This window comes from Ahaetulla prasina, chromosome 14, assembly GCF_028640845.1.
Source record: "Ahaetulla prasina isolate Xishuangbanna chromosome 14, ASM2864084v1, whole genome shotgun sequence".
Classification (NCBI taxonomy): domain Eukaryota; kingdom Metazoa; phylum Chordata; class Lepidosauria; order Squamata; family Colubridae; genus Ahaetulla; species Ahaetulla prasina.
The window spans coordinates 11,173,510-11,197,991 of NC_080552.1; the positions used below are offsets into that span (position 1 = coordinate 11,173,510).

Genomic DNA, 24,482 nt, shown 5'->3' on the forward strand with positions numbered 1-24,482 from the left:
CCAGCCCTGGCTCCATGCCCAAGCAGGCTGCAGAGGAGGGAGCACCCCCCGGCCCCAGCCCTGGCTCCATGCCCAGGCAAACGGAGCAGCTAGACCCCTCCCCCTCCTCCACAGCATGTGAGCCTGAGGAAAGTTTATTTCCAACAGCTGCTGATTGGAGTGACCCTCGCATCAGAAGACTGGATAGGCGGAGGCAGCAGAAGGAAGGGAGGGGCAGGCCTGGATAAGTGCTGAGTCATGAAGCCACACCCCATGGCCTATATAAAGGATCTGCTTTCTGGCATGCTGAAGTCACTTTCTGGTCTCCTGTCTGCTCTGAGGACTTTGCTAGGACTTTGGGCAGAGCTGCAGAGGCAAGCCTGATTCGGATTTCCCTGACCCGGCCGTCAGCGGAGGAGTGGGACATGACATCAACTAACTGGGTGACTTGACGCCAATCACCAGGAGACAGTGAGTTCTAGTCCCGCCTTAGATACAAAAACTAACTGGGTGACATGGCGCCAATTACCAGGAGACAGTGAGTTCTAGTCCCGCCTTAGAAACGAAAACTGGGTGACTTGGCGCCAATCACCAGGGGACAGTGAGTTCTTGTCCCGCCTTAGACACAAAGAGTAACTGAGTGACTTGGTGCCAATCACCAAGAGACAGTGAGTTCTAGTCCCATTTTAGGCATGAAAGCCATTTGGAGGATCTTGGGCCACTCAGTCACTCTCAACCCAATTTGTGTCCCATGGCTTTTGTTTGTGGAGAAAATGGGAGGAAGGAGTATTAGGTATGCTTGCCATCTTGAGTTACTAATAAAAAGAAATACAGGTGAGATATAAATAAATCAGCAAAATCTCCAGAGGAAAAGCCAGAACAAAATTAACTCTTGACTGACATGCACGTTACATTTTTTTTTAAAAAATAAAATGTTTATGCTAAGATTTGCTGCTCTGGTACTCCACATCAACCAGGGATATCTGGATAGAAACAAGACCAGAATCTATTGGTTGCGTTTCTGCACATCCAGTTGGCAGTAAAACCGTTTTAAAAGAGAAAAGAAAAGGAATGTAGGAATGCCCTGCCAGAAAAAAACGGGGGTGGGGGGGGAGGAAGATGAACAAACAGGTTGCTTCCACATGAAACAAGGTCTTTTTCGCCCTCAGGTTGCTGACCAACCCCGCATACAAGCCACGAGATTTCCTACCTGCCCTGCAAGGCTGTAATTTTGAGCAGCTTAAATTATTTTTAGTCACCTGGTGGTGTAAATATCCCCTGGGGAGTTGGAAGAACTGGATGAGGCACAAGAGGAGCAGTAACAGTTATCTCTGCATGCGGGCAGAGAGAGAGAGAGAGAGAGAGAGAGAACAAACAGAGAGAGAAACAAATGGGGCGAAAGAAACAGAGTAATGGAGAGAGAGAAACAGAGAAACAGAAAGAGAAACAATTGGGCAGAGAGAAAGAGAAACAGAGAGAAACAAATGGAGAGAGAAACAAACAGAAACAGAGAGTAACAGAGAGAGAGAGAAAGAGTAACAGAGCGAAGCAGAGTAACGGAGAGAGGGAGAAACACAGAGAGTAACAGAGAAACAGAAAGAGAGCGAAACAAAGAGAGAAATAAAGGGAGAGTAACAGAGAGAGAGAGTAACTAGGGCCTCTGGTGGCTCAGACTGCTAAGACAGTCTGTTATTAACAGCTGCTTGCAATTACTGCAGGTTCAAGCCCCACCAGGCCCAAGGTTGACTCAGCCTTCCATCCTTTATAAGGTAGGTAAAATGAGGACCCAGACTGTTGGGGGCAATAAGTTGACTTTGTATATAATATACAAATGGATGAAGACTATTGCTTAGCATAGTGTAAGCCGCCCTGAGTCTTCGGAGAAGGGCGGGATATAAATGCAAATAAAAAAAAAAACAGAGAGAGAGAGAGAAAATTAACCGCATCAGGATTCCACCCACAAGACAGGGAGGGAGGGAGACAGAGGAGAGAGAGAGAAATGGGGAGGAGTTGGTCCTGTGATGCTGGCTGAAAAAGTTTAGGAGGAGATCCCTGAGAAAGATGGTATAGGTATGGTCAGTTGGGACCACATCACCTCTGCTGGTCTAAAGGGCCATAGAGAGGATGTTACTATGGTCAACCATTGCTGATGGCCACTACCTTCACGGCTGTTGAATTTCATCAACTCCATTGGAGCAAGCCAACTGAGATATTTCCGGGTGATGGAAATTATAGTCTTCGGCCCCGAAGCATTTTGCCCAAATGAACGATTGTGCCGTTCATCTTACGGGGAGACTGGGACAATTTTCAACTGGGAGACCAGCATGGATGTGTTTGAAAGGGCCAAGAAATCCAATTTCTTTGCATGAGGAATGGTGGCAAGAGTTCCGACATAGAGGAGGTGTCACTTGGAGCGGCTAACCCAGGAATGTGGAAATGAAAACACTGGTGTCCAGGTTGAGGGTCGCGTGCCACCAGCGGTCCGGAAAATACAGAATCTGGAAGGAAAGAGAGAATGACTTCAGATGCAATGGCTTTGCAGAAAATCTTTCCTTCCTTCCTTCCTTCTCTCCTTCCTTCCTTCCCTCCCTCTCTCCCTCCCTCCTGCCTTCCTTCTTTCCTTCCCTTCCTTTCCTCCCTCCCTCTTCCTCCCTCCCTCCTTTCTGCCTTCCTTCTTTCCTTCCCCCTTCGTTTCTTCATTCCTTCCTTCCCTCCCTCCCTCTTCCCCTCTCCTGCCTTCCTTCTTTCCCTCCCCCCTCTTTCCTCCCTCCTCTTTCCTGCCTTCTTTCCCTCCCCGTCCTTCCCACCTCTCCTTCCTTCCTTCCTCCCTCCCTCCCGCCTTCCTTCTTTCCCTCCCCCTTCCTTCCTTCCTTCCCTCCCCTCTCTCCTTCCTTCCTTTTCTGCCTGAGGCTAATCCTCCTACTTGATGGGAACAAAACTACTTATCTTATATGAGTTCTTATAAGAGTATAATAACTTATATGAGTTCGCGTCTCATTCATAGCCATTGTTTCTCAAAATTGCCCAAGTTTAAGACACGTGGACTTCAACTCCCAGAATTCCTCAGCAAGGGCAAGTTAAGAAACATTATTCTAAGCCACTGATGCACAGCAGTTGCCCTGGGGTTCCAGGCAACCCTTGAAAGCTTGAAATACAGGTATTCCTCGACCCTAATTGAGCCCACAATTTTGGTTGTAAGTTGTGATGGTTGTAAAGACATATGACCGCACCTGATTTTTACAACCTTTTCTTGCCGTGGTTGTAAAATAAACCCCACTGTTTGCTACAGGACAATGCTGGCTGGAAACCAGAAATAAATCCCAGTTTTTAACCAAAATGTCATAAATTGCGTTCACATGAGCGTGGGGTGAATGGCCATAAGTGTGAGCCAGTTTCTAGGTGCCCAGAATGTGGTCAACTAATCGTGGAAAGGGGCAGACATCAACTCTCCGAATCCCTTCTTTGTAAGTTCCATTTTCGAAGTCCATTCCTAACGTCAAAGGGTCCCTAAGCAACCATTCATAATTTGAGGACTTACCGTATTTTTCGGAGTATAAGACACACCATTTTCCCACCTAAAAGGCGGTGAAAATTTGGCTGTGTCTTATACACCGAATGTAGGCCTGCCTACCTGCTGGCCTCCACCCTTTGGCCTCTGCCTCCCAGCAATTTATCTCCTTGCAGCAAGTGGCAAACAGCCCATTTCAGCTTCAGCACAGCCTGATTAGCATAAGCAGCTGATTGCCGGTTGCATCGGCCTCCCGACTCTCAGCTGTTTCAGGCTGCAGGGATTGCCGTTGCCTATTGCCGCACGGGCGTCCGCTGTTTGCTGCAAGGAGGCAAATTGCTGGGAGGCAGATTTTTTTTCTTGTGCTAATCAGGCTGTGCTGAAGCTGAAATGGGCTGCTTGCTGCTTGCTGCAAGGAGGCAAATTGCTGGGAGGCAGAGGCAGATTTTTTTTCTTGTTTTCCTCCCCAGAAATGGTAGGTGCGTCTTAAACTCCAGAGCGTCTTATACTCCCAAAAATATGGTACTTAATAAAAGCCCCAAAGACTTGCTGAATCATATTTTTCAAATTGTACAAAAAGGGAAAGCTTTTCCTACGCCATTGAAGAATCCTCTTCGATGTACCAGAATTTGAACTGTAGGCTGATGTTTGGGAACCTTCGTTTTGTGTGCCTAAGGCGGTTGTGCGAATCCAGGCAACTGCCATGTTCGCTAAACCACCGTTGGACCAATAGAGCTAGGTGGTGGGTTGGGCACTCTGGCTGGAAGCCCCATCTGTACACGGGGGCAAAAGGGAAGTGTGCGCATACACACACCCCTACAGCAACCTGCCTCTCCTGGATGGATGGTGCACTCCACCGGCTTCTCCCAGGGCGGCAAGGAAGGGTACGTATCCAGGAACCAGGACAGAGTCGTCCTATTGGGGTGGAACGCTGGCGTTTTCTCTGGAGGATACAGGAACCAGTGCTGGGGGGAAGAGAGAGCTGTAAGGAACAAGCTTTATACCACTGCATGCAGGGGTAGGCTGCTGGGGGTTCGGGAGAACCTCTAGCTAAGATTCTGTGCAGTTCAGAGAACCCCCAAATCCCATTCCCGGCTGGCCCTAACCCACCCCTCCCAGGAGTCCCCACGCAGCCCATTTTGGATGCAAGAAAGTACAGGGCGTGCACGGAGGCTTGGGAAGAGCGAAGAACAGGCCTACTGGGCGCTAGGGCCCGTTTCTGGCCTCCAGAGGGCCTCCGGAGCCTGGGGAGGCCATTTTTGTTCTCCCGGAGGCTTGAGGAAAGCCTCCGGAGCCCAGGGAGGGCAAAAATATCCCCTCGGCCATGGTTCAGGAGGCCAACTAGGCCAGGCCACCATGGCCACGCCCACCCAGCAACCAAAAAGGGCCGTGATAGCTCAGGCTGTAAAGAAGCCTGTTATTAGAACACAGCAGCCTGCAATTACTGCAGGTTCAAGCCCGGCCCGAGGTTGACTCAGCCTTCCATCCTTTATAAGGTAGGTAAAATGAGGACCCAGATTGTTGGGGGGGCAATAAGTTGACTTTGTATATAATATACAAATAGAATGAGACTATTGCCTTATACACTGTAAGCCGCCCTGAGTCTTCGGAGAAGGGCGGGATATAAATGTAAATAAATAAAAAAAATAAAAAAAGCCAGGGGAAAAAATCAGTTTTCCAAAGTCTTCTGACAGGAGAAGGTGAGAGAAAAAAACAAAGCAAAACAAAGCAGTTTAGTATCCAGATAGTTTACAAAAACTTCCGTTCTTCTTTTTCTCCTCCTCCTGTTACAAAATCACGGGACCGCTTCTTATCATCAACTTCTTGCCACTTTCCAAAACAATGTCCAAGGTCGCTTTGTTTCGTCTTCTACACAATAAAATCCCTTGCTAAAATTTTTGAAGCCCCGACTGCCTGATATTTCAGTACATCTCCTATCTCAATACGGTGGCATCGAGATGAATAAAATCCCTGAAATATCCATGACACTAATCGCAGGATTCTCACTGCCATCGTCATCATCTTCCTCCAATTACTCAGAAATCTAGTCTCCCTCCCTCTCTCTCCCTCTCTCTCTCTCTCTCTCTCTCCCCCCTGATGCTAAATTTTTAAAGTCATTTTGAGGTTTAGTAGACTGTAGGACATGTTTCTTCAGCTAAGCAGTTTTGAGCTGTGTGGACTTCAACTCCCAGAATTCCCCAGCCATGAGAACTAGGTCACGTTCAGTGGGGGCATTCAGCCGGTTCCATCTGGTTCGGGCGAACCAGTAGCGGCGGCTACAGGAGGCTCCGCCCACATGCCCGGACGTCATCACGTCCCGTTTTTAATGCTCTGAGCATGCACGGAAGGCCCTGCGCATGCATGGAGGCGGCCCTGCACGCACGCTCGCATTTGCGAACCGGTGGTAAAGATAAGTGAATACCACCCCGGTCAGGTTTCTTCTCTTCTGGTATAGGGTCTCCTGCTTGAACAAGGGGGTTGGACTAGAAGACCTCCAAGGTCCCTTCCAATTCTTGTTATTCTGTTCTGTTCTTCTGAGGTGCTTTCTCCACTCCTGTTCCTTCTGGGGGCTGGGTTGTCTCTGATTAACTGTAGCTGTCTAGGCTGCAGCATCTTCCTCCTGTCTCCCAAGGTTATTCCCACATCCCATAAACAGGTGGGAACATAGGTTTGTAGGGCAGGGGTGAAATGTAAAATTTGTTACTACCGGTTCTGTGGGCGTGGCTTGGTGGTGGTGGTGGTGGTGGTAATGTGACTGGGTGGGTGTGGCCAACTTTTTTTTTTTTAACTTTTAAAAACATTTTTTCTACAACCTCTTTGGCCGAAGAGGTTGTAAAAAAATGCTTTTAAAAGCCTGTGATGATCAGGCAACTCAGCTGGGATCGCCAGAGGGAAAAAAGCTTTTAAAAGGCTCCTCTGGCGATCCCAGCTGAGTTGCCTGATGCCCGAACCTTTTAAAAGCATTTTTTCTACAACCTCTTCGGCTGTAGAGGTTGTAGAAAAAATGCGTTCAAAGGGTTCTGACGATCCCAGCTGAGCCGCACGATCATCAGAGGCTTTTTTTTTTCTTTTAAAAGCATTTTTTCGGCCGAAAAAAAATGCTTTTAAAAGTAAAAAAAACAACAAAAAACTCTAATAATCGTGAGGCTCAGCTGGGGCATGGTGGGGGCAGGGATTTTTGCTACCGGTTATCCGAACCACCTGCTGCCATCGCTACCGGATCAGGCGATCCGATCCGAACCGGGAGCATTTCACCCCTGTTGTAGGGCAACGCCTTGTTGATACACTCACCTTCCTCCCAAAGATGACCTCCGAAAAGCCAGGCCCGTGCCAATGAAATGGCACTCCGGAACCAGACCCTGAAAGGAAAAATGAGGAGCCAGATTGTTGGGGGCAAGAGGCTGACTCTGTAAACTGCTCAGACAGGGCTGTGAAGCCCTGTGAAGCGGTATAGAAGTCTAAGGGCTATTGCTACGTGGTCCTTCCAAAGCAGATGAAGCTACGAAGCCAACACCGTTGCCCAGTGAAGGTCTTAAAACATCTCCTGAAGATACCAGCTACTGACCCCCAATCCCAAAACTGAATGCTCCCGTGGTGCCCGGAATCCTGAAAGGTGGTGGGTTGTATTTCTTGAAGAGGGACCCCCATTCAGTGAAATTATTGTCTCCGAAGAAGTAGAGGGTTTCTGCAGGGAAGAAGGAAAGAAAGAGAACTTAGTGGTTTAACCCAGGAGACCCTTTGCTTTTCTTGGGTGCTGGAGGCCAAAACCAGGGACTAAATTGGTTTCGGTCCCTTTGCACCTGCAACCTTCTTATTTCAGTATCTTCAAGGGGGAAAAAAGTCTGGGGGAGAAGATCATTTGCAAGGGAGATTAACTTTATCCACAATGAGCAGTGAAAATAACTGCAATCAAAACCAAGACAAAGGAAATCTGAGTCCGGAGCAGAAATGTACTCTGAGAAAGTGTCTGAGACTTTTGTTTGTTTATTAGATTTCTATCCCATCTTTTAGGGATGCAGTGGCTCAGTGGCTAAGGCGCTGAGCTTGTCGATTGACAGGTCAGCAATTCAGAGGTTTGAATCCCTAGTGCCGCATCACGAGGTGAGCTCCCGTTCCTCGTCCCAGCTTCTGCCAACCTAGCAGTTTGAAAGTACGGAAAATATGCAAGTAGAAAAATAGGGACCACCTTTTGTGGGAAGGGAACAGCATTCCGTGTGCCTTTGGCGTTGAGTCATGCCAGCCACATTACCACGGAGACGTCTTCGGACAGCGCTGGCTCTTTGGCTTTGAAGCGGAGATGAGCACCGCCCCCTAGAGTCAGGAATGACTAGCACATATGTGCAAGGGGAACCTTTACAAGTAATTAAAACCTACTACTGTTTCCTCTGCCTATTTTCCCCCACAACAACAACCCTGTGAGCTGGATTGGGCTAAGAGAGAATGACCGACCCAAAGTTACCCAGCAGGTTTTCATGCCTAAGGCAGGACTAGAACTCATGGTCTCCTAGTTTCTAGGCCAGCACCTTAACCACTATACAAAAATTGACTCTTCTGAAATGAAAGGGAAGGAAGGGGAAAGTGCATTGTGTTTCAAGATTTGTTACTGCAATCCTATCATTAAAAAAAGTACTTTTCCTATTCATAATTTGGGTATACCAGTCTAGACCAGGGGTCTCCAACCTTGGCAACTTTAAGACTTGTGGACTTCAACTCCCAGAATACCTCAGCCAGCTGGTCTGGCTGAAGTATTCTGGGAGTTGAAGTCCACAAGTCTTAAAGTTGCCAAGGTTGGAGACCCCTATCTAGACTACAGATAGTCCTTGAGTTATGACTACAATTGAGTCAAAAGTTCTGTTGCTAAGGGAGACCTTTGTTAAGTGAATTTTACCCCCATTTTACAACTTTTCTTGCCATTGTTGTTAAGTGAATCAGTTCTGTTCTTAACTTAGTATCCTGGTTGTCAACTAAACCTGGCTTCCACATTGACTTTTGTTTGTCAGAAGGTTGCAAAAGGGAATCACATGATCCCAGGAGGCTGTGACCGTCATAAATATGAGTCAGCTGTCAAGCATCTGAATTTTAACCACGTGATCACGGGCGATGCTACAATGGTTGTAAGTGTGAAAAATGATCGTAAGTCACTTTTTTTTCCAGTGCGGTTGTAACTTTGAACGGTCACTAAATGAACTGTTGTAAGTCGAGGACTATCTGTACTCTACCTGGAAGAGTTGACATCAACTGATTCTGGTCTGTGGAATCCAGGCTGAGTTTGAGTTGATATGGATCAAAGAAGCATGAAGATCTCACAATGCCAAGCAATAATTACATCCTACTCACCACTTCCTAGGGAAGCCAGATCCTGGGGTTCCAGCAAATGATCCACATAATCTTGGAAGGGTAGATCAACTGCATAAAAGAAACAGCCAGTAAGAACTCAATGCTGTGCAACCTTTTAATCCGACTTTTTTGAACCACGCTCAGCAGAATAATGAGGGTTATTTAATGACCTGGCTAAGCCTGAGGGTGGAATCAAATGCATCATCAGTTTGGAATTGTTACGTCCCCACAAGAGACCTAACTCCAACTGCCAGTAAGAACTCAATGCATCTTCTGCCAAAGCTTTGCTGTTCTGACCAGTGGTGGGATTCAAATTTTGTTACTACCGATTCTGTGGGCGTGGCTTGGCGGGTGTGGCAGGGGAAGGATACTGTAAAATCTCCATTCCCTCCCCACTCTGGGGGAAGGATACTGCAAAATCCCCATTTCCTCGCGATCAGCTGGGACTCGGGAGGCAGAGAATAGATGGGAGCGGGGCCAGTCAGAGGTGGTATTTACCAGTTCTCTGAACTACTCAAAATTTCTGCTACCGGTTCTCCAGAACTGGTCAGAACCTTCTGAATAGCACCTCTAGTTCTGACCCAGCTTCCCAAAAATGATAAACCCTCTGCAGCTGAAACAATGATTCCTTTATTAGGAGCACCAGCAGCCCCAGCAAAAAGTTTCTCTCTCGACGCAGGCTAACAAGTCCGTCTGACAAAGAGATGAATAGTTGTCTACCACACCTATTCATCCTTTTATCCCCAGAGCTAGGGTGGGGCTTTGTTAGCAGTGGTGGCTCTTCCGTCCCAAGGACCGGCCCATGGATTTCCACAGCTCTCCTCTCCTCTGCCTTCTGTGCATCTGCACATCAGGTACTGGACCCAGCTGCTCCTCCACTTTCTCATCACCTCATGACCTGGGGGCTGTTGACTCTCCATCTGAGGGCTGACGGATGGCCCAGGCTCCACCTCTGTCTCTCTCTCTCTCTCTGACATCTCCATTCCCTCTTCCCCTTCGGAGATCTCAGGTTGCCTTGATGCTGGCCCCGACTCCCACACCTCCTCCTCTTCCTCTGATTCAGCTGCTGGAGGGGCCAGTGGCTGACAAGCCACAACATGTGCAATCTTTTCACCCAAGCTTTTTTTTTTTTATTCAAAAAGTTTTACAAAAATATTTCCTTTCCCCCAACCCCTCCTTCACTAATCCTCCCTCCCCCCTGACTTCCCGGATGAAGCACAAGGTATAGTTAAAAATAAAACAAACATATGCTAAGAAGATTTTCCCCCAAAACTATTATACCAATTTTCCCTCTCTAGCTCTGACTTCCTCCTAACACAACCAAAATCCTTCAAGAAAAAATAAATAAAAAAATTAACAATTAAGAATAACAAAATATGTAAATCAATAAAACAAATTAATCCTAAAGTATTTAAAACCAACTAAAACATAAAAATCCAATCCAATTCAAAGAATATCTCCCTTATAGCTTCTATAACCATATAATTTTCCCCCCAGGTCTTTCTTACATAAACTCTTTCAAAAATATTCTATTCAAAATACAATACAACACATTATAAAATTTCAATACCAAGAATTACAGTAGCTATTCAAATTTTTTTGTACCACACTCAGCAATCAAAAATAACCGTCAGGGCTATTTTTAATGAGACTGTTGTAGGAGATGACCGGACTGAGGGTGAGGGTGGAGTCAAATACATCATTAATTTGGAATCATTACATTCCCACACGAGTGCCAAGTCCAGCTCCCCTTGAAATCCATTGACTCTTATCTGGCGTAAATTCACTTTGACCGTTAGTGGTTCAGATTGTTGCGTGTACATATCATGAAATAAACTTGCAGTAGCGGTAAGAATTCAGTTTGTGACCCCAACTGAGCCCCAAATTTCTGTTGCTAGGTGAGACCGTTGTTAAATGAATTCGCCCCATTTTCACGGCCTTTCTTGCTACAGTTGTAAAGTGAATCACTACAGTTATTAAAGTAAATAACATGCTTGCTTATTGAATCCGGCTTCCCCGTCGACTTTGCTTGTCAGAAGATCGCAAAAGGGGATCGCGTGACCCCGGGACGCTGCGACCGTCATAAATATGAGTCAGTTGTCAAACGGCTGAATTTTGATCACGTGACCATTGGGGATGCTGCAACGGTCGTAAGTGTGAAAAACGATCACTTTTTTCAGTGTCGCGATAACATCTAACTGGTCACGAAATAAACGTCGAGGGCTACCTGTACTTTTGAGCTCTATCCTAGTCCTTGACTTCTTGCATCTGACAGGTGTGTAAAATTACACCTCTGTGTCTCAGCTTACTCTCACCTCAGCTTGGCGCACAATTGGGGAAGAAGTGGGTTTTTTTCCCCATCCTCACCTTTGTGGTAAGAGTAGGTGTTGGCGGTACTGAGACGAACCACACGATCTCCAAACTTGGCCAACAGCTGATCTTTGGTGCACTGAGCCTGAAATTCCTGTGGGCACAGAAGGGAATCAACATGGAGGGACACCCCCAATTTTTACACCCCAGCCCAAAATATATTTTTTTTCCTGACTGCAAAACAAGATTGCATTGGCCAGAGTCCATGTGAAATACAAGTAAGGGGTAGATCAGGGGTAGTCAACCTTTTTATACCTACCGCCCACTTTTGTATCTCTGTTAGTAGTAACATTTTCTAACCGCCCACCGGTTCCACAGTAATGCGCCGTGTATCTTCGTCTGCGCATGCCTCTCGCGCATCGTGGATTGGGTTTGGGGGAGGGGGCCCGCCGGCTACCAGCTCTGCTTGTCTGTTACAGCTGGGTGGTGTGGGGGGAGATGCGCGAGCTATTCTGGGACGAGGCTCTTTTGTTTGCGGTTGCACTATAGCGCCATTTAGTTTCACTTACGTAACGTGAACTAAACTTAGGCGCGGGCGATACAAATAGTATATTTTCAGAAATTTAAATTGCCACGGGGGAATTTTATGAAAACCTAATGAAAATATTTTTAAATAATGCTATGATTTTTTTTTTAAAAAAGTCAATTAAATTAAAAAAAAGGAAAGTGCCGCAGTATCGGACAAAACCCCTACCGCCCACCATAAAAGCTGGAACGCCCACTAGTAGGCGGTAGGGACCAGGTTGACTACCACTGGGGTACATAATCTCTGGGAATTACGGGGAGTGATGAAATCCGGCCAGATCTATCCGGTTCGCATGAGCCAGTAGGGCCAGTGGTGGGAGGCTCCGCCCACCCACCGGGACATCATTACATTCCCTTTTTGACCCTCTGCGCATGCACAGAAGGCTCTGCGCATGCGCAAAGGAGGCGCTCTCTCTCACACATTTCTGAACCGGTAGCGAAGGAAAGTGCATTTTACTGCTGATTATGGGTGATCCGTTATGATTCCCATATCCCAAAGGTGTTTTTTGTCAAGAAGCCCACTGGACTTTCTGGTTTTTCTTGGAAGATGTTTCACTTCTCATCCAAGAAGCTTCTTCCGCTCGGACTGGAATGGTGGGGAAGTCAGAGCTGAAGATGTCAGAGCGGAAGAAGTTTCTTGGATGAGAAGCAAAACGTCTTCCAAGAAAAACCCAGAAAGTCCAGTTGCTTTTTGAAAGAAAAAAAAAAAGCCGCTTTGGGACAAACCATGACCTGGATCAGGGGTCTCCAACCTTGGTCCCTTTAAGACTTGTGGACTTCAACTCCAACTTCAAAGCTGGCTGAGGAACTCTGGGAGTTGAAGTCTACAAGTCTTAAAGGGACCAAGGCTGGAGACCCCTGACCTGGATGACTGAGAATCTCCATAGACCTTATGCAGGGGCGGGGCTGCTGGGGGTTCGCAGTGGTTCGGGAGAACCTGTAACTAAGATTCTGTGCAATTCGGAGAACCCCCAAATCCCATTCCTGGCTGGCCCCGCCCATCCATACCCTCCCTTCCCCTCCCAGGTGTCCCCATGTGGCCCGTTTGGGATGCAGGTAAGTGCAGGGCACGCACAGAGGCTTGGGGAGGGCAAAAAACAGGTCTACCAGAAGATCGGGAAGAGGGCCTCCAGAGCCTGGGGAGGCCATTTTTGACCCTCCCGGAGGCTCAAGAAAAGCCTCGGGAGCCCGGGGAGGGCAAAAATGCCCTCCTCCCACCGTGGTGCAGGAGGCCAACTAGGCCACGCCCACGCCCACCCAGCAATCGGGCAGAGAACCCCTTGCTAAAATTTTTGAAGCCCACCCCTGACCTTATTACGGCCATAATTGACCCTCAAATTAGGCATTCGATGGGTCATCCCACAATGGACTCCATTTAGCAATTTTTTGCGGCAATCGTTAAGCGAAAATGGCAGAGGCATTAAGCGAGCCCATTGCTTGCAATGAACGTTTTTTTTTTAAAAAAAGTTGCAGGAAAGTAAATGCTGGCTTCCACCACAAAAAACATAAATCGTGCTCAGGTAACCTGAGGATGGTGGATCATGATTCACTTAACAACCGCTTGGCTTCTGGTCACAATTGTGGCTACAGGTCGTGGATTATCTGTATCATTTGGTGTTTGTGGGTGTGTACAATTAGGGGGATTAAAAAGTTGCTGTTAAGGAAACCACAAGATTGCATGGCGTGCAAATATAATCACTGTTGTTTCTACCTGTGTGATCATTTTCTCCCTTTGATCACACTCAGAGGTATTGACGGAGAGAGCCTGGGACCGCAGTCAGGCTTGGCGAAGGGGCTTCACAGCCCCTGAGTGATCACTTGACTTTATTAATTCATGCCCGGTATGAAGGGGGTCTCAAAAATATAGTGGCCGACAGAGATTAGCAGAGGATAGCACTGGATGTAACCTGGAACGAAGCAGCAATTTCCGGACAGTGGGGAAAAATTAAACTATCAGTTGAACGGCTTGCCGTTGTGGGCGCTTCATTGCCGGAGGCGTTTAAGAAGAGATTGGATAGCTACTTGTCTGGAATGGTATAGGGCAAGGGTGTTGAACTCAAGGCCCGGGGGCCAGATCTGGCCCGTGGGGTGCTTAAATCTGACCCATGTGGGCTGCCCTGGAGACGGTGAAGGATCGGCCTACGGTGCCTCTGCCAGCGAAAACGGAGCTCGGGAAGGTCAAGGGCGGCTCTCCCGAGCTCCGTTTCCGCTGGCAGAAGGTTGCAGGAAGCCATCGCAGCCGAAAACGGAGCTCGGGGGCCTGTTTTCGCTGGCCAGTGCCCAGAACTGGTGTGGTCAGTTCGAGTGATGTCGAACTGGCCACGCCCACCCTGGCCCCCCAAGGTCAAACACAACCCTGATGGCAGCCCTCAGTGAAATTGAGTTTGAGACCCCTGGTCTAGGGTCTCCTGTTTGAGCAGCGGGTTGGACTAGAAGCCCTCCAAGGTCCCTTTTTCAGACCTTCGCTTCTGTGATATTTCATCCAAATTTTATAACGCAGGGGTCACTCACAGTATTGTCCGTTAATCCCTGAAGAATTACTGGACGTGAGAAAGCATACCTAGGAGGAGGAAGAGGAGGCGATGGGGGAGGAAGAGATGGAGGAGTTGTAGAAGGAGGAGAAGAAGGGGGAGGAGGAGGGGGAGAGGAGGAGGAGGAGGAGGAGGAAAGAGACAAGGAGAAAGAGAAGATCATTGTAATAGCATTATGGATTACAATATAAAACAATAGGAATTGTTTTAGCTGTGAATTGTGAAAGCTTTTCAGGGTGAGGGAAGCAAAGCCCCAGGAAAAACGGTTCTTTCCCCACCAATCTGCTGTGCTCTTTGACATGAAGCTGCATCCTGTGGATCAGGGGTCTCCAACCTTGGTCCCTTTAAGACTTGTGGACTTCAACTCCCAGAGTTCCTCAGCCAGCTTTGCTGGCTGAGGGATTCTGGGAGTTGAAGTCCACAAGTCTTAAAGGGACCAAGGTTGGAGACCCCTGCTGTGAATAATCACTTAGCACCTATGGGATGTGTACCAGAAGTGGCACACAGAGCCATTTCCCTGGGCATGCGAGCCGTCGCCCGTTGCTCTTCCAATTCTGGCGTGGTGGCCAGTTGGTCTTCAGGAGCAGGAGAACAATGGAAACCGGAAGAGCAGCATGTACGCGCCGGGCGGCTGCTCTCCCAGTTTCTGGTATGCGAAGACCAGCTGATCAGTGCGCATTTGTGCACCAGAAATCGCAAGATAAAGTTCCCGGCTCACACATTTGAACAGGTAACTACTCTTCCAGTTTTTGGCACACACACATGCGCACCAGCCGGCTGGTTTTTGCACACACATGCGCACCAGCCAGCTGGTCTTTGCACATGCATGCACAATAGCCAGCTGGTCTTTGCACGCACATACACAATAGCCAGCTGGTCTTTGCACATGCATGCACAATAGTCAGCTGGTCTTTGCACGTGCATGCGCACCAGCCAGCTGGTCTTTGCACACACATGCACAATAGCCAGCTGGTCTTTGCACATGCATGCACAATAGTCAGCTGGTCTTTGCACACACATGCACAATAGCCAGCTGGTCTTTGCACGCACATGCACCCCAGAAATGGGAAGACCAGGTGGCTGGGGCGCATGTGCGTGCTGGAAACCGAAAGGGCTGCTTTTTCGGTTTCCAGCACATGAGCGCATGCTCCCGTTTCGGCACTCCATGTCAAAAAGATTCGCCAACACTGACTTAGCACCTCCCACGAAGCAGACCTATTATTGGTGGCAATGACTTTTCTACCATATGCTCCTCTTTTAATTTCTTTTTTTTAAAAAAATCATTTGCATTGTATTTGCATTTGAAATCATTTGACTGTACTGTTCAACAATGTTGGCTTTCAAGGCTTCTGGTCTGCCACGAAGGGCTGATGGAAAAGGCAAGGGGAGAATTTCAAATGGCTATTTCTGCCCGACTCTTATTTTAACCCTAAGCCGTGATAGAGCCCAGAAATAGTTTAAATAACTCAAGGAATTAAACAACTAGGTAGGAGATGGTGCATGGGACTCTAGCCAAAGATGAAGCTGTCTCAGTTTTTTTTTTCTAATTCCTTCTTGCAAGAAAAATCTGGAACCTGTGCCTGCTGCCCCCTCTTGGTGGAAATCGTGTGCAAGCTGGATAATTTACTATCACTTAACTGTTGGATTTTTTTTTTTTTTGGTCTTTTAATGACCCCCGTAATCCCTTGCAGGGTGGAGCCTGGGCAACTGAATGGAGCTGAGGGCCGGATGCCCTCCCTGTCACCAGTGTGGAGTTCACAGCAGATATATTTGTTGTGGTCCGCCAGTAGCCTGCGGAGCTGGCAACGGAGTCAGACAGCGATGAGGCTGAGGAAGAACATGGGCCAATCCTGAAGGCCCGGATGAGGGCTCTGCGTCGGAGGCAGAGCTGGGGCCAGGGCCATCGGGGTGTGATGTGCGGACTCCAGAGCCTCCAGAGGCTGACAGTAGTGAGGCAGAGGAACAGGAGGAGCCTGTTCCTAATGCACGCATGTGAAGAGCTGCCAGAAGGCAAGAGCAGCTCAAGCAGAGAGGATGACTCAGGAGTAGGGCCAAGGGATGATTGGTCCCTCCCATGAGGCTTAAAAGACCAGCAATGGCATTTGGGTTCTTTACCGGAAAACAACGTTGATAGCTTTGTCTTGTTGCCTTTGTTTTGTATCGGCGTCTTCTGAACTTTTGCCAAGAAAGGCCTTTGGCAGTTTGTCTAATTGGACCAAGGTTGGTGATAGGACTGAGGAATTGTGTTGAGAGGAATTTAGTTTAGTTTAGTTGGACTACGCTGAGAATGAGTTAATTCTCAGCTGTTCTATTAAAGTTTGTTTGTTTTTACACTGACTGGGTTTCCTACTACCTACTTGGGCCTGGGTCACAACAATATTCTCAATGTGCCCAGAGAGAGAGAAATATCTCCTCTACCTAGGATCGAACACGCAGCCTCCTGATTGTGAGGTGAGAGCTCCACCTCTAGGCCACCCCACCACTCCCATCACTTAACTGTTGAATAAACTGTGCATAAGTGAGGGAGGAGTCCCTTCTCTCCACCGTACAGCTTCCATCTTCTGACAACGCAGCGTGGCTCCTTGTTAGCCTGCAGGGACAAAAAACAGACAGGCTGGTGTTTCATCAAGAGGGATACAAGATTTTTTTGTTTTTTTTAAAAAAGTGTTTATGAATAAAATTTATATATATATAAAAAGAAGAAATGTAAAACCCTTTGGCTATAACACCTATCTTTCTGTGAACAGGGTTGCCCTTAAAACTCTACTGTATATATTCAAAATAAGTCCTACCTTGAAAATAAGTCCTACCTTGAAAATAAGTCCTACCTTGAAAATAAGTCCTACCTTGAAAATAAGTCCTACCTTGAAAATAAGTCCTACCTTGAAAATAAGTCCTACCTTGAAAATAAGTCCTACCTTGAAAATAAGTCCTAGTGCTTATTTTAGAGCCGGGTTATTATAAGACCGGGTCTTATTTTCGGGTGGGAAACGGTACACACGCATGTTCACACACACAAAGAGCTCTTCATAGGTGTGTGTGATTGAAGTGATTTTCACAGGAGTTATACAAGTCAGATTTCTTTCTGAAATCTCTCAACAAAGCCAAAAATCTATATGCAAAAAAATAATAATAATAATCTTCCAGTAAATACCACTAGATTTGGGAGGAGGGAATAGAGAGATTTTTTTGGGCGGGATGGTTGTCACAGAATGGGAGAAACTTATCGATCATGACAGACAGGAATTCTTGGTAAGAGTTGGCTTCGGTTAGTACTTAAATGCTTTGTTATGCTGAGATAGCGTAATTTATGTTGTCTTGGGTCAGTCTTTTTTAAACATGGCAACTTTAAGAGGCGTAGACTTCAATTCCCAGAATTCCCCAGCCAGCAATTTGCTCAAATTTATAGCTCATGCTAATTGGAGAATTCTGGGAGTCCAAGTCCACTACTCTTCAAGGGGCCAAGTTTAGACACCCCTCTTTTAATGTAAGAAGAAACTTAGTTAAAAGCTTTTTGGTTATATTATTACTATTGCTATTATATCATTATTATTGCTATTAGCTTGTATGTCAATGTTTAACACCACTCTTCTTTTTTGGTCTTTTTTTTTAATAGTATGTCCTGACAATGCACTGTTTTTTAAAAAAAAGTGTTTATGAATAAAATTTATATATATATATAAAAAGAAGAAATGTAAAACCCCTTTGGCTATAACACCTATCTTTCTGTGAACAGGGTTGCCCTTAAAACTCTACTGTATATAATGCTGATTGGACAATATTGGAAGAAAAAAGAATTACCTCCAATAGAAGAATGGATATTGAAAGTTATCAACTTGGCTGAGATGGCAAACAATCTCAGCCTTTTTGAAAGACAATACGCAGGAAAGATATTTAATTGAATGGAAAAAGTGGATTGATTATTTGCAAAATAGATATCAGATTAAGAGATATCAGATTGCCTTTGAATAATTAGGATGTATTATTTTAGAATGTTATGGGGGAGGTTAGGAAATGAAAAGACTCGGATGAGGCTAATTGGATTAGAAGGGAAAATCTTACTCTATGTTTGGTTTATGTGTACTATTGTGATTATGTGTACCTTGTGATTGACCCGGGAAGCGGAGCGGGGGGAAGGGAGGGGAAGGGGTTTTGAGGGGGGGAAAAGGAGGAAAAATGTTTGTTTTTTCAAACTTTTTCAATTAAAAAAAACTCTACTGTATATATTCAAAAATAAGTCCTACCTTGAAAATAAGTCCTAGTGCTTATTTTAGAGCCGGGTTATTATAAGACCGGGTCTTATTTTCGGGTGGGAAACGGTACACACGCATGTTCACACACACAAAGAAGAAGGGCTCTTCATAGGTGTGTGTGATTGAAGTGATTTTCACAGGAGAAAAACAAGTCAGATTTCTTTCTGAAATCTCTCAACAAAGCCAAAAATCTATATGCAAAAAAATAATAATAATAATCTTCCAGTAAATACCACTAGATTTGGGAGGAGATTTTTTTGGGCGGGTGGTTGTCACAGAATGGGAGAAACTTATCGATCATGACAGACAGGAATTCTTGGTAAGAGTTGGCTTCGGTTAGTACTTAAATGCTTTGTTATGCTGAGATAGCGTAATTTATGTTGTCTTGGGTCAGTCTTTTTTAAACATGGCAACTTTAAGAGGCGTAGACTTCAATTCCCAGAATTCCCAGGTGTTTTTGGGGGGAACTCTGGGAGTTGAAGTTCACTCATGCTTTCTGGAGAATTCTGGGAGTTAAAAGTCCACCCCTTTTAAAGTTGCCATGTTGAAAACTACTGCTTTAGAAAAAGCCATATACTTCATTCGTTCGTTCATTCGTTCATTCAATCAATCGATTTTTATGTTACTCAGCTGCTGCCAGTTCAGACTGGTTCGGGCAAACCGGTAGTTGCGACCTGCGCCCACTTGCCCGGGTGCAATCCTGTCCTATATAGCTTTGTTGTTGGACGGTGCGCATGAGCAAATTCCTGTGTTTTGTGACACTGCACGCATGCGTGGATGGAGCATGTGCACGTTTCCAGTACTGAGCGAACGGCTGTTACCGTATGTGACAGCCACCTCTGCCCACCTCCCCTAAAAGGTGACTCTTTCTGGTTTTTTTTCCTTCCTTAGATGCCTACTCACCAGCCTCCATCTGTTTCTAGCAGCATGGAACTTCCCGGGAACCAGAAGAACATGGATAAGGGTAGAAAAAGCAGGACTTGGGCCTTGGTCTCCATTGGTTGCAAGATTCTACAAAGCAAAAGCCGTCCTTTGGGTGATTCTCAGCAAAATAGCCTGGTATTATTGAGAGAGGTAGGATGTTAGAAGATGGTTCGGCATGGAAGACCAAATCTTCTGAAAAAAGGGAAAGAAAGAAAGAATATTAAAAGAAGCAGAAGACCAGGGACGATGAACACTTGGGAATCTTTTAGTGCTGTGTTTGTCATAAGACGTGTGGACTTCAAAAGCTTCCGGCTGGAGAATTTCTTGGAACTGAAGTTCTTAAGAAACACCGTTTGACTGATGATGTTACCTAGTTTGGTCGTGAAACGTCTGCAAGAAAGCAACCCAGCTCAGAAGGCACCAACAATCCCCGATCTCCATTTTGACCCTACAGTCAGGATGAGAGATGAAAGGAAAGGTCTCTAAAAAAAAAAAAAAGACTCGCTCTCTGTTGATTGAGGATCACCTCAAATGGACACCACCTGCAATGCACAGAATTCCTTGTAGGATCGACTGAAATTGTACGGTAGAAGAAATGATGCTGTTACCTAGTTGGGTAATGAAATGTTTGCAAGAAAACAACCAAGCTCAGAGACCACTAAGGACCCCACAGTCCTCCTCCTACACTCATCTCGAGCTGCCACAAAGAAGAGGGAGCGAAGCCCTTCTCCAAAACACCTGAGGGCAGGACAAGAAGCAATGGAGGGAAATTAATTGCATGCCGGCGGGTAGCATGTATTGGTGGCTGTGACGCCTATTTTGAGCGACAGGGAGCCGCAGCAGAGGGATGAAAGAGCCACATGCGGCTCCAGAGCCGTGGGTTGCTGACCCCTGCTCCAACAGAGCTGGGATGCCCGAACTCTGGAAGCTTTTAAGAAGAGGCTGGACAGCCACCTATCAGAATTAGCATGGGTCTCCTGCAAGAAGCAGAAGGTTGAACTAGATGACCTCCAAGGTCCCTTCCAACTCTATTACTTGTCTATGGAGCCTCTGTTGCTCAGGCTGCTAATGCAGTCTGTTATTAACAGCAGCTGCCTGCAATTACTGCAGGTTCTAGTCCCACCAGGCCCAAGGTTGACTCAGCCTTCCATCCTTTATAAGGTAGGTAAAATGAGGACCCAGATTGTTGGGGGCAATAAGTTGACTTTGTATATAAATATACAAATAGAATGAAGACTATTGCTAACATAGTGTTAGCCGCCCTGGGTCTTCAGAGAAGGGCGGGATATAAATGCAAATAAAATAAACTAAATAAATAAATAAATAAATAAATATGGAGTATTTGTCTATGGAGATTCTTAGTCATCCAGGTCATGGTTGTCCCATGGTTGTTGTTTTTTTTTTCAAGTGGCAACTGGACTTTCTGGTTTTTCTTTGAAGACGTTTCGCTTCAAAGAAGAGGGAGTCAGGCTATTCTCCAAAGCACCTGAGGGCAGGACAAGAAGCAATGGGTGGAAACTGATCAAGGAGAGAAGCAACCTAGAACTAAGGAGAAATTTCCTGACAGTGAGAACAATGAATCAGTGGAACAACTTGCCTCCAGAAGTTGTGAATGCTCCAACACTGGAAGTTCTTTAGAAGATGTTGGATGACCATTTGTTTGAAGTGGTGTAGGGCTTCCTGCCTATGCAGGGGGTTGGACTAGAACAGGGGTCACCACCCTTTCGAACCTCGGGGACCACTAAATTCATAATTTTAAATCCCAGTGGACCAGTAATATAGATTTTTTTAAAAAAGATAAATAGTATTTAGTGCAATATAAAAAATGAAAATAATTTTTCTGCGGACCACCAAAATTTTCTCGTGGACCACCAGTTGGTAACCGCTGGACTAGAAGACCTCCAAGGTCCCTTCCAACTCTGTGATTATATTATATTAAATTAATCCAGGAGAGAAGCAACCTAGAAACTAGGAGGAATTTCCTGACAGTCAGAACAATGAATCAGTGGAACAACTTGCCTCTAGAAGTTGTGAATGCTCCCTTCCTTGATCGGGATGCCCTATGCACAGTCACTCACGCTCTTGTTCCCTCCCGCCTGGATTATTGCAATGCATGGGGCTCCCCTTGAGATGCACTCGGAGGCTTCAGTTGGTCCAGAATGCAGCTGCGCGGGTGATAGAGGGAGTCACACGTAGCTCCCATGTGACACCTCTCCTGCGCAGACTGCACTGGCTTCCTGTTGCCTTTCGGGTGCATTTCAAGGTTTTGGTAACCACCTTTAAAGCGCTCCATGGCTTGGGACCTGGGTACTTACGGGACCGCCTTCTGTTACCACATGCCTCCCACCGACCCGTACGCTCTCACAGAGAGGGACTTCTCAGGGTGCCGTCCGCCAAGCAATGCCGGCTGGCGGCCCCCAGAGGAAGATCCTTCTCTGTGGGGGCCCCCACTCTTTGGAATGAACTCCCCCCTGGTTTACGTCAAATACCTGACCTTCGGACTTTTCGCCGCGAACTGAAAACATATCTGTTTGTTCGTGCGGGGCTTTCTTAAATTGTTTAGTTTTAAATTCTAAATTTCTCTTTGGTTTTAATTGGGGTTAGATTCTTAATTATTTTAATTTCGGCCACACTGTATAATAAGTTTTTTAATTTTATTTTAACTGTATATTGTTTCTTTTTACTCTGGCTGTACACCGCCCTGAGTCCTTCGGGAGAAGGGCGGTTTATAAATCTAATAAATAATAATAATAATAATAATAATAACACTGGAAGTTTTTAAAGAAGAGGTTGGATAAGACAAATTCCTTGTGTGTCCAATCACACTTGGCCAATAAAAATTCTATTCTAAAAAATTCTATTCTATAACCATCTGTCTGAAGTGGAGTAGGGTTTCCTGCCTGGGCAGGGGGTTGGACTAGAAGACCTCCAAGGTCCCTTCCAACTCTGTGATTCTATTCTATTCTCATCCAAGAAGCTTCTTCAGCTCTGATGGGTGGGTGGGTGGGCTTCTGTCGGTATTACTATCCAGCATCCTCCCTGCAAGACGAAGGGTGCTCCTCTGCGGCTGGACCGCTGCTTGGTCTCTAGATCTTAAATGCGGATCGGATTCCGGGATGGAAAGAGATCGGCAGCCCCGCCCGATCCCTCCCTGCTTTCCGCGCCGGAGATGCATGCAGCCCTCCCATCCTCCAAAGCCCCGATCCCTCCCTCCCTCCCTCCTTTCTTTCTTTCTTTTTTTGCATCCCTTCTTCTTTACCTCTCCGGTGTAAATGCAAAGATCGTTGGATCTCCGAGGCATCGAAAAGTCCCTGGGGAGGGGAGGGGAGGGGGGGGAGCCAGCGGCCCCGCCCCCACCCACCCACTTCTCTGCCCCTTTGCATCCTGGGTGTTGTAGTCCAGGCGTTGCCGAGCCGCTCCGTGGGAGGAAGCTCAAGGCAACTTTACTTGTCCAACTTTATTCTTAAAGGGTCTCGAAGACTTGGCTGCTTTGCCATATTTTAATTACTTTGGTTTTTTTTAAAAAAATGCATTTTTTTTTCTCTTTTGGCAGCCCAAGGGACGATGGATGGACTACAACCCCCAGCAGGCATTGCATATGGAGCAGGGTGGGGGGAGGACGAGTCCTCTTGCGATTGGATAGGGATGGAAACTACGTTACCCACAAGGCATCGCGGTTGAAACAGACGCTTTTGGCTGCTTGGGGAGTTTCGTTTCTATGGTGTCTTGACAACCAAAGAATAGAATAGAATAGAATAGAATAGAATAGAATAGAATAGAATTTATTTGTTGGCCAAGTGTGATTGGACACACAGGAATTTGTCTTGGTGCATATGCTCTCAGTGTACATAAAAGAAAAGATACGTTCAGAATAGAATAGAATAGAATAGAATAAAATAGAATAAAATAGAATAAAATAGAATAGAATTTATTTGTTGGCCAAGTGTGATTGGACACACAAGGAATTTGTCTTGGTGCATATGCTCTCAGTGTACATAAAAGAAAAGATACGTTCAGAATAGAATAGAATAGAATAGAATAAAATAGAATAGAATAGAATAGAATTTATTTGTTGGCCAAGTGTGATTGGACACACAAGGAATTTGTCTTGGTGCATATGCTCTCAGTGTACATAAAAGAAAAGATACGTTCAGAATAGAATAGAATAGAATAAAATAGAATAAAATAGAATAAAATAGAATAAAATAGAATAGAATTTATTTGTTGGCCAAGTGTGATTGGACACACAAGGAATTTGTCTTGGTGCATATGCTCTCAGTGTACATAAAAGAAAAGATACGTTCAGAATAGAATAGAATAAAATAGAATAAAATAGAATAGAATAGAATAGAATTTATTTGTTGGCCAAGTGTGATTGGACACACAAGGAATTTGTCTTGGTGCATATGCTCTCAGTGTACATAAAAGAAAAGATACGTTCAGAATAGAATAGAATAGAATAGAATAGAATAAAATAGAATAGAATAGAATAGAATAGAATTTATTTGTTGGCCAAGTGTGATTGGACACACAAGGAATTTGTCTTGGTGCATATGCTCTCAGTGTACATAAAAGAAAAGATACGTTCAGAATAGAATAGAATAGAATAGAATAGAATAGAATAGAATAGAATAGAATAGAATAGAATAGAATAGAATTTTTTATTGGCTAAGTGTGATTGGACACACAAGGAATTTTGGAGCATACGCTCTCAGTGTACATAAAAGAAAAGATACCTTCATCAAGAATCATAAGGTACAACACTTAATGATAGTCATAGGGTACAAATAAGCAATCAAATCGTACTAGGAAACAAATAAAAACGGATAGAAAAACGGATAAAAAGGGATAGAATAGAATAGAATTAAGAATTGAATAGAAATAGAAAAGAAAAGAAATAAGAGTAGAATATAATATAAGAGAAAAAAGAGAATAGAATGGAATTAAGAATAGAACAGAACAGAATAGAAATAGAATAGAATAGAATAGAATAGAATAGAATAGAATAGAATAGAATTTTTTATTGGCCAAGTGTGATTGGACACACAAGGAATT

General features: G+C 45.5%; 1 protein-coding gene across 5 annotated transcripts; it reads right to left on the reverse strand.

Moving 5' to 3' along the window:
• Nucleotides 1-442: 442 nt before the first annotated feature.
• On the reverse strand, nt 443-22,758 carry JMJD8 (jumonji domain containing 8). Of its 5 annotated transcripts, XM_058156961.1 has the most exons (11): nt 22,687-22,706; nt 19,798-19,875; nt 19,407-19,619; nt 16,748-16,840; nt 14,231-14,279; nt 11,192-11,288; nt 8,825-8,893; nt 7,053-7,172; nt 6,779-6,846; nt 4,318-4,452; nt 443-2,477 (listed from the first exon to the last, which is right to left on the reverse strand). In XM_058156961.1, exons 3-11 carry the CDS (start codon nt 19,499-19,501, stop codon nt 2,397-2,399), a joined length of 807 nt encoding a protein of 268 aa, XP_058012944.1. In that variant the 5' UTR covers nt 19,502-19,619; nt 19,798-19,875; nt 22,687-22,706; the 3' UTR covers nt 443-2,396. The 5 variants fall into 5 exon arrangements, with proteins under 5 accessions (XP_058012944.1, XP_058012945.1, XP_058012946.1 ...); XM_058156962.1 differs by lacking the exon at nt 19,798-19,875 and having other exon boundaries at nt 22,687-22,758; XM_058156963.1 differs by lacking the exon at nt 19,798-19,875 and having other exon boundaries at nt 19,407-19,559; nt 22,687-22,740.
• Between the last annotated feature and the right edge of the window lie 1,724 nt (nt 22,759-24,482).

Excerpts from the sequence above, each read along its gene's own strand:
- JMJD8 (XM_058156962.1), bottom strand. The coding sequence starts at position 19,501 with ATGGAGACCAAGGCCCAAGTCCTGCTTTTTCTACCCTTATCCATGTTC. Across the intron at positions 6,847-7,052 it reads ATTCAGTTTTGGGATTGGGG|GGTCTGGTTCCGGAGTGCCA; the intron begins GTCAGTAGCTGG and ends TTTTCCTTTCAG. Across the intron at positions 4,453-6,778 it reads AGGTCATCTTTGGGAGGAAG|CACTGGTTCCTGTATCCTCC; the intron begins GTGAGTGTATCA and ends TCTTCCCCCCAG.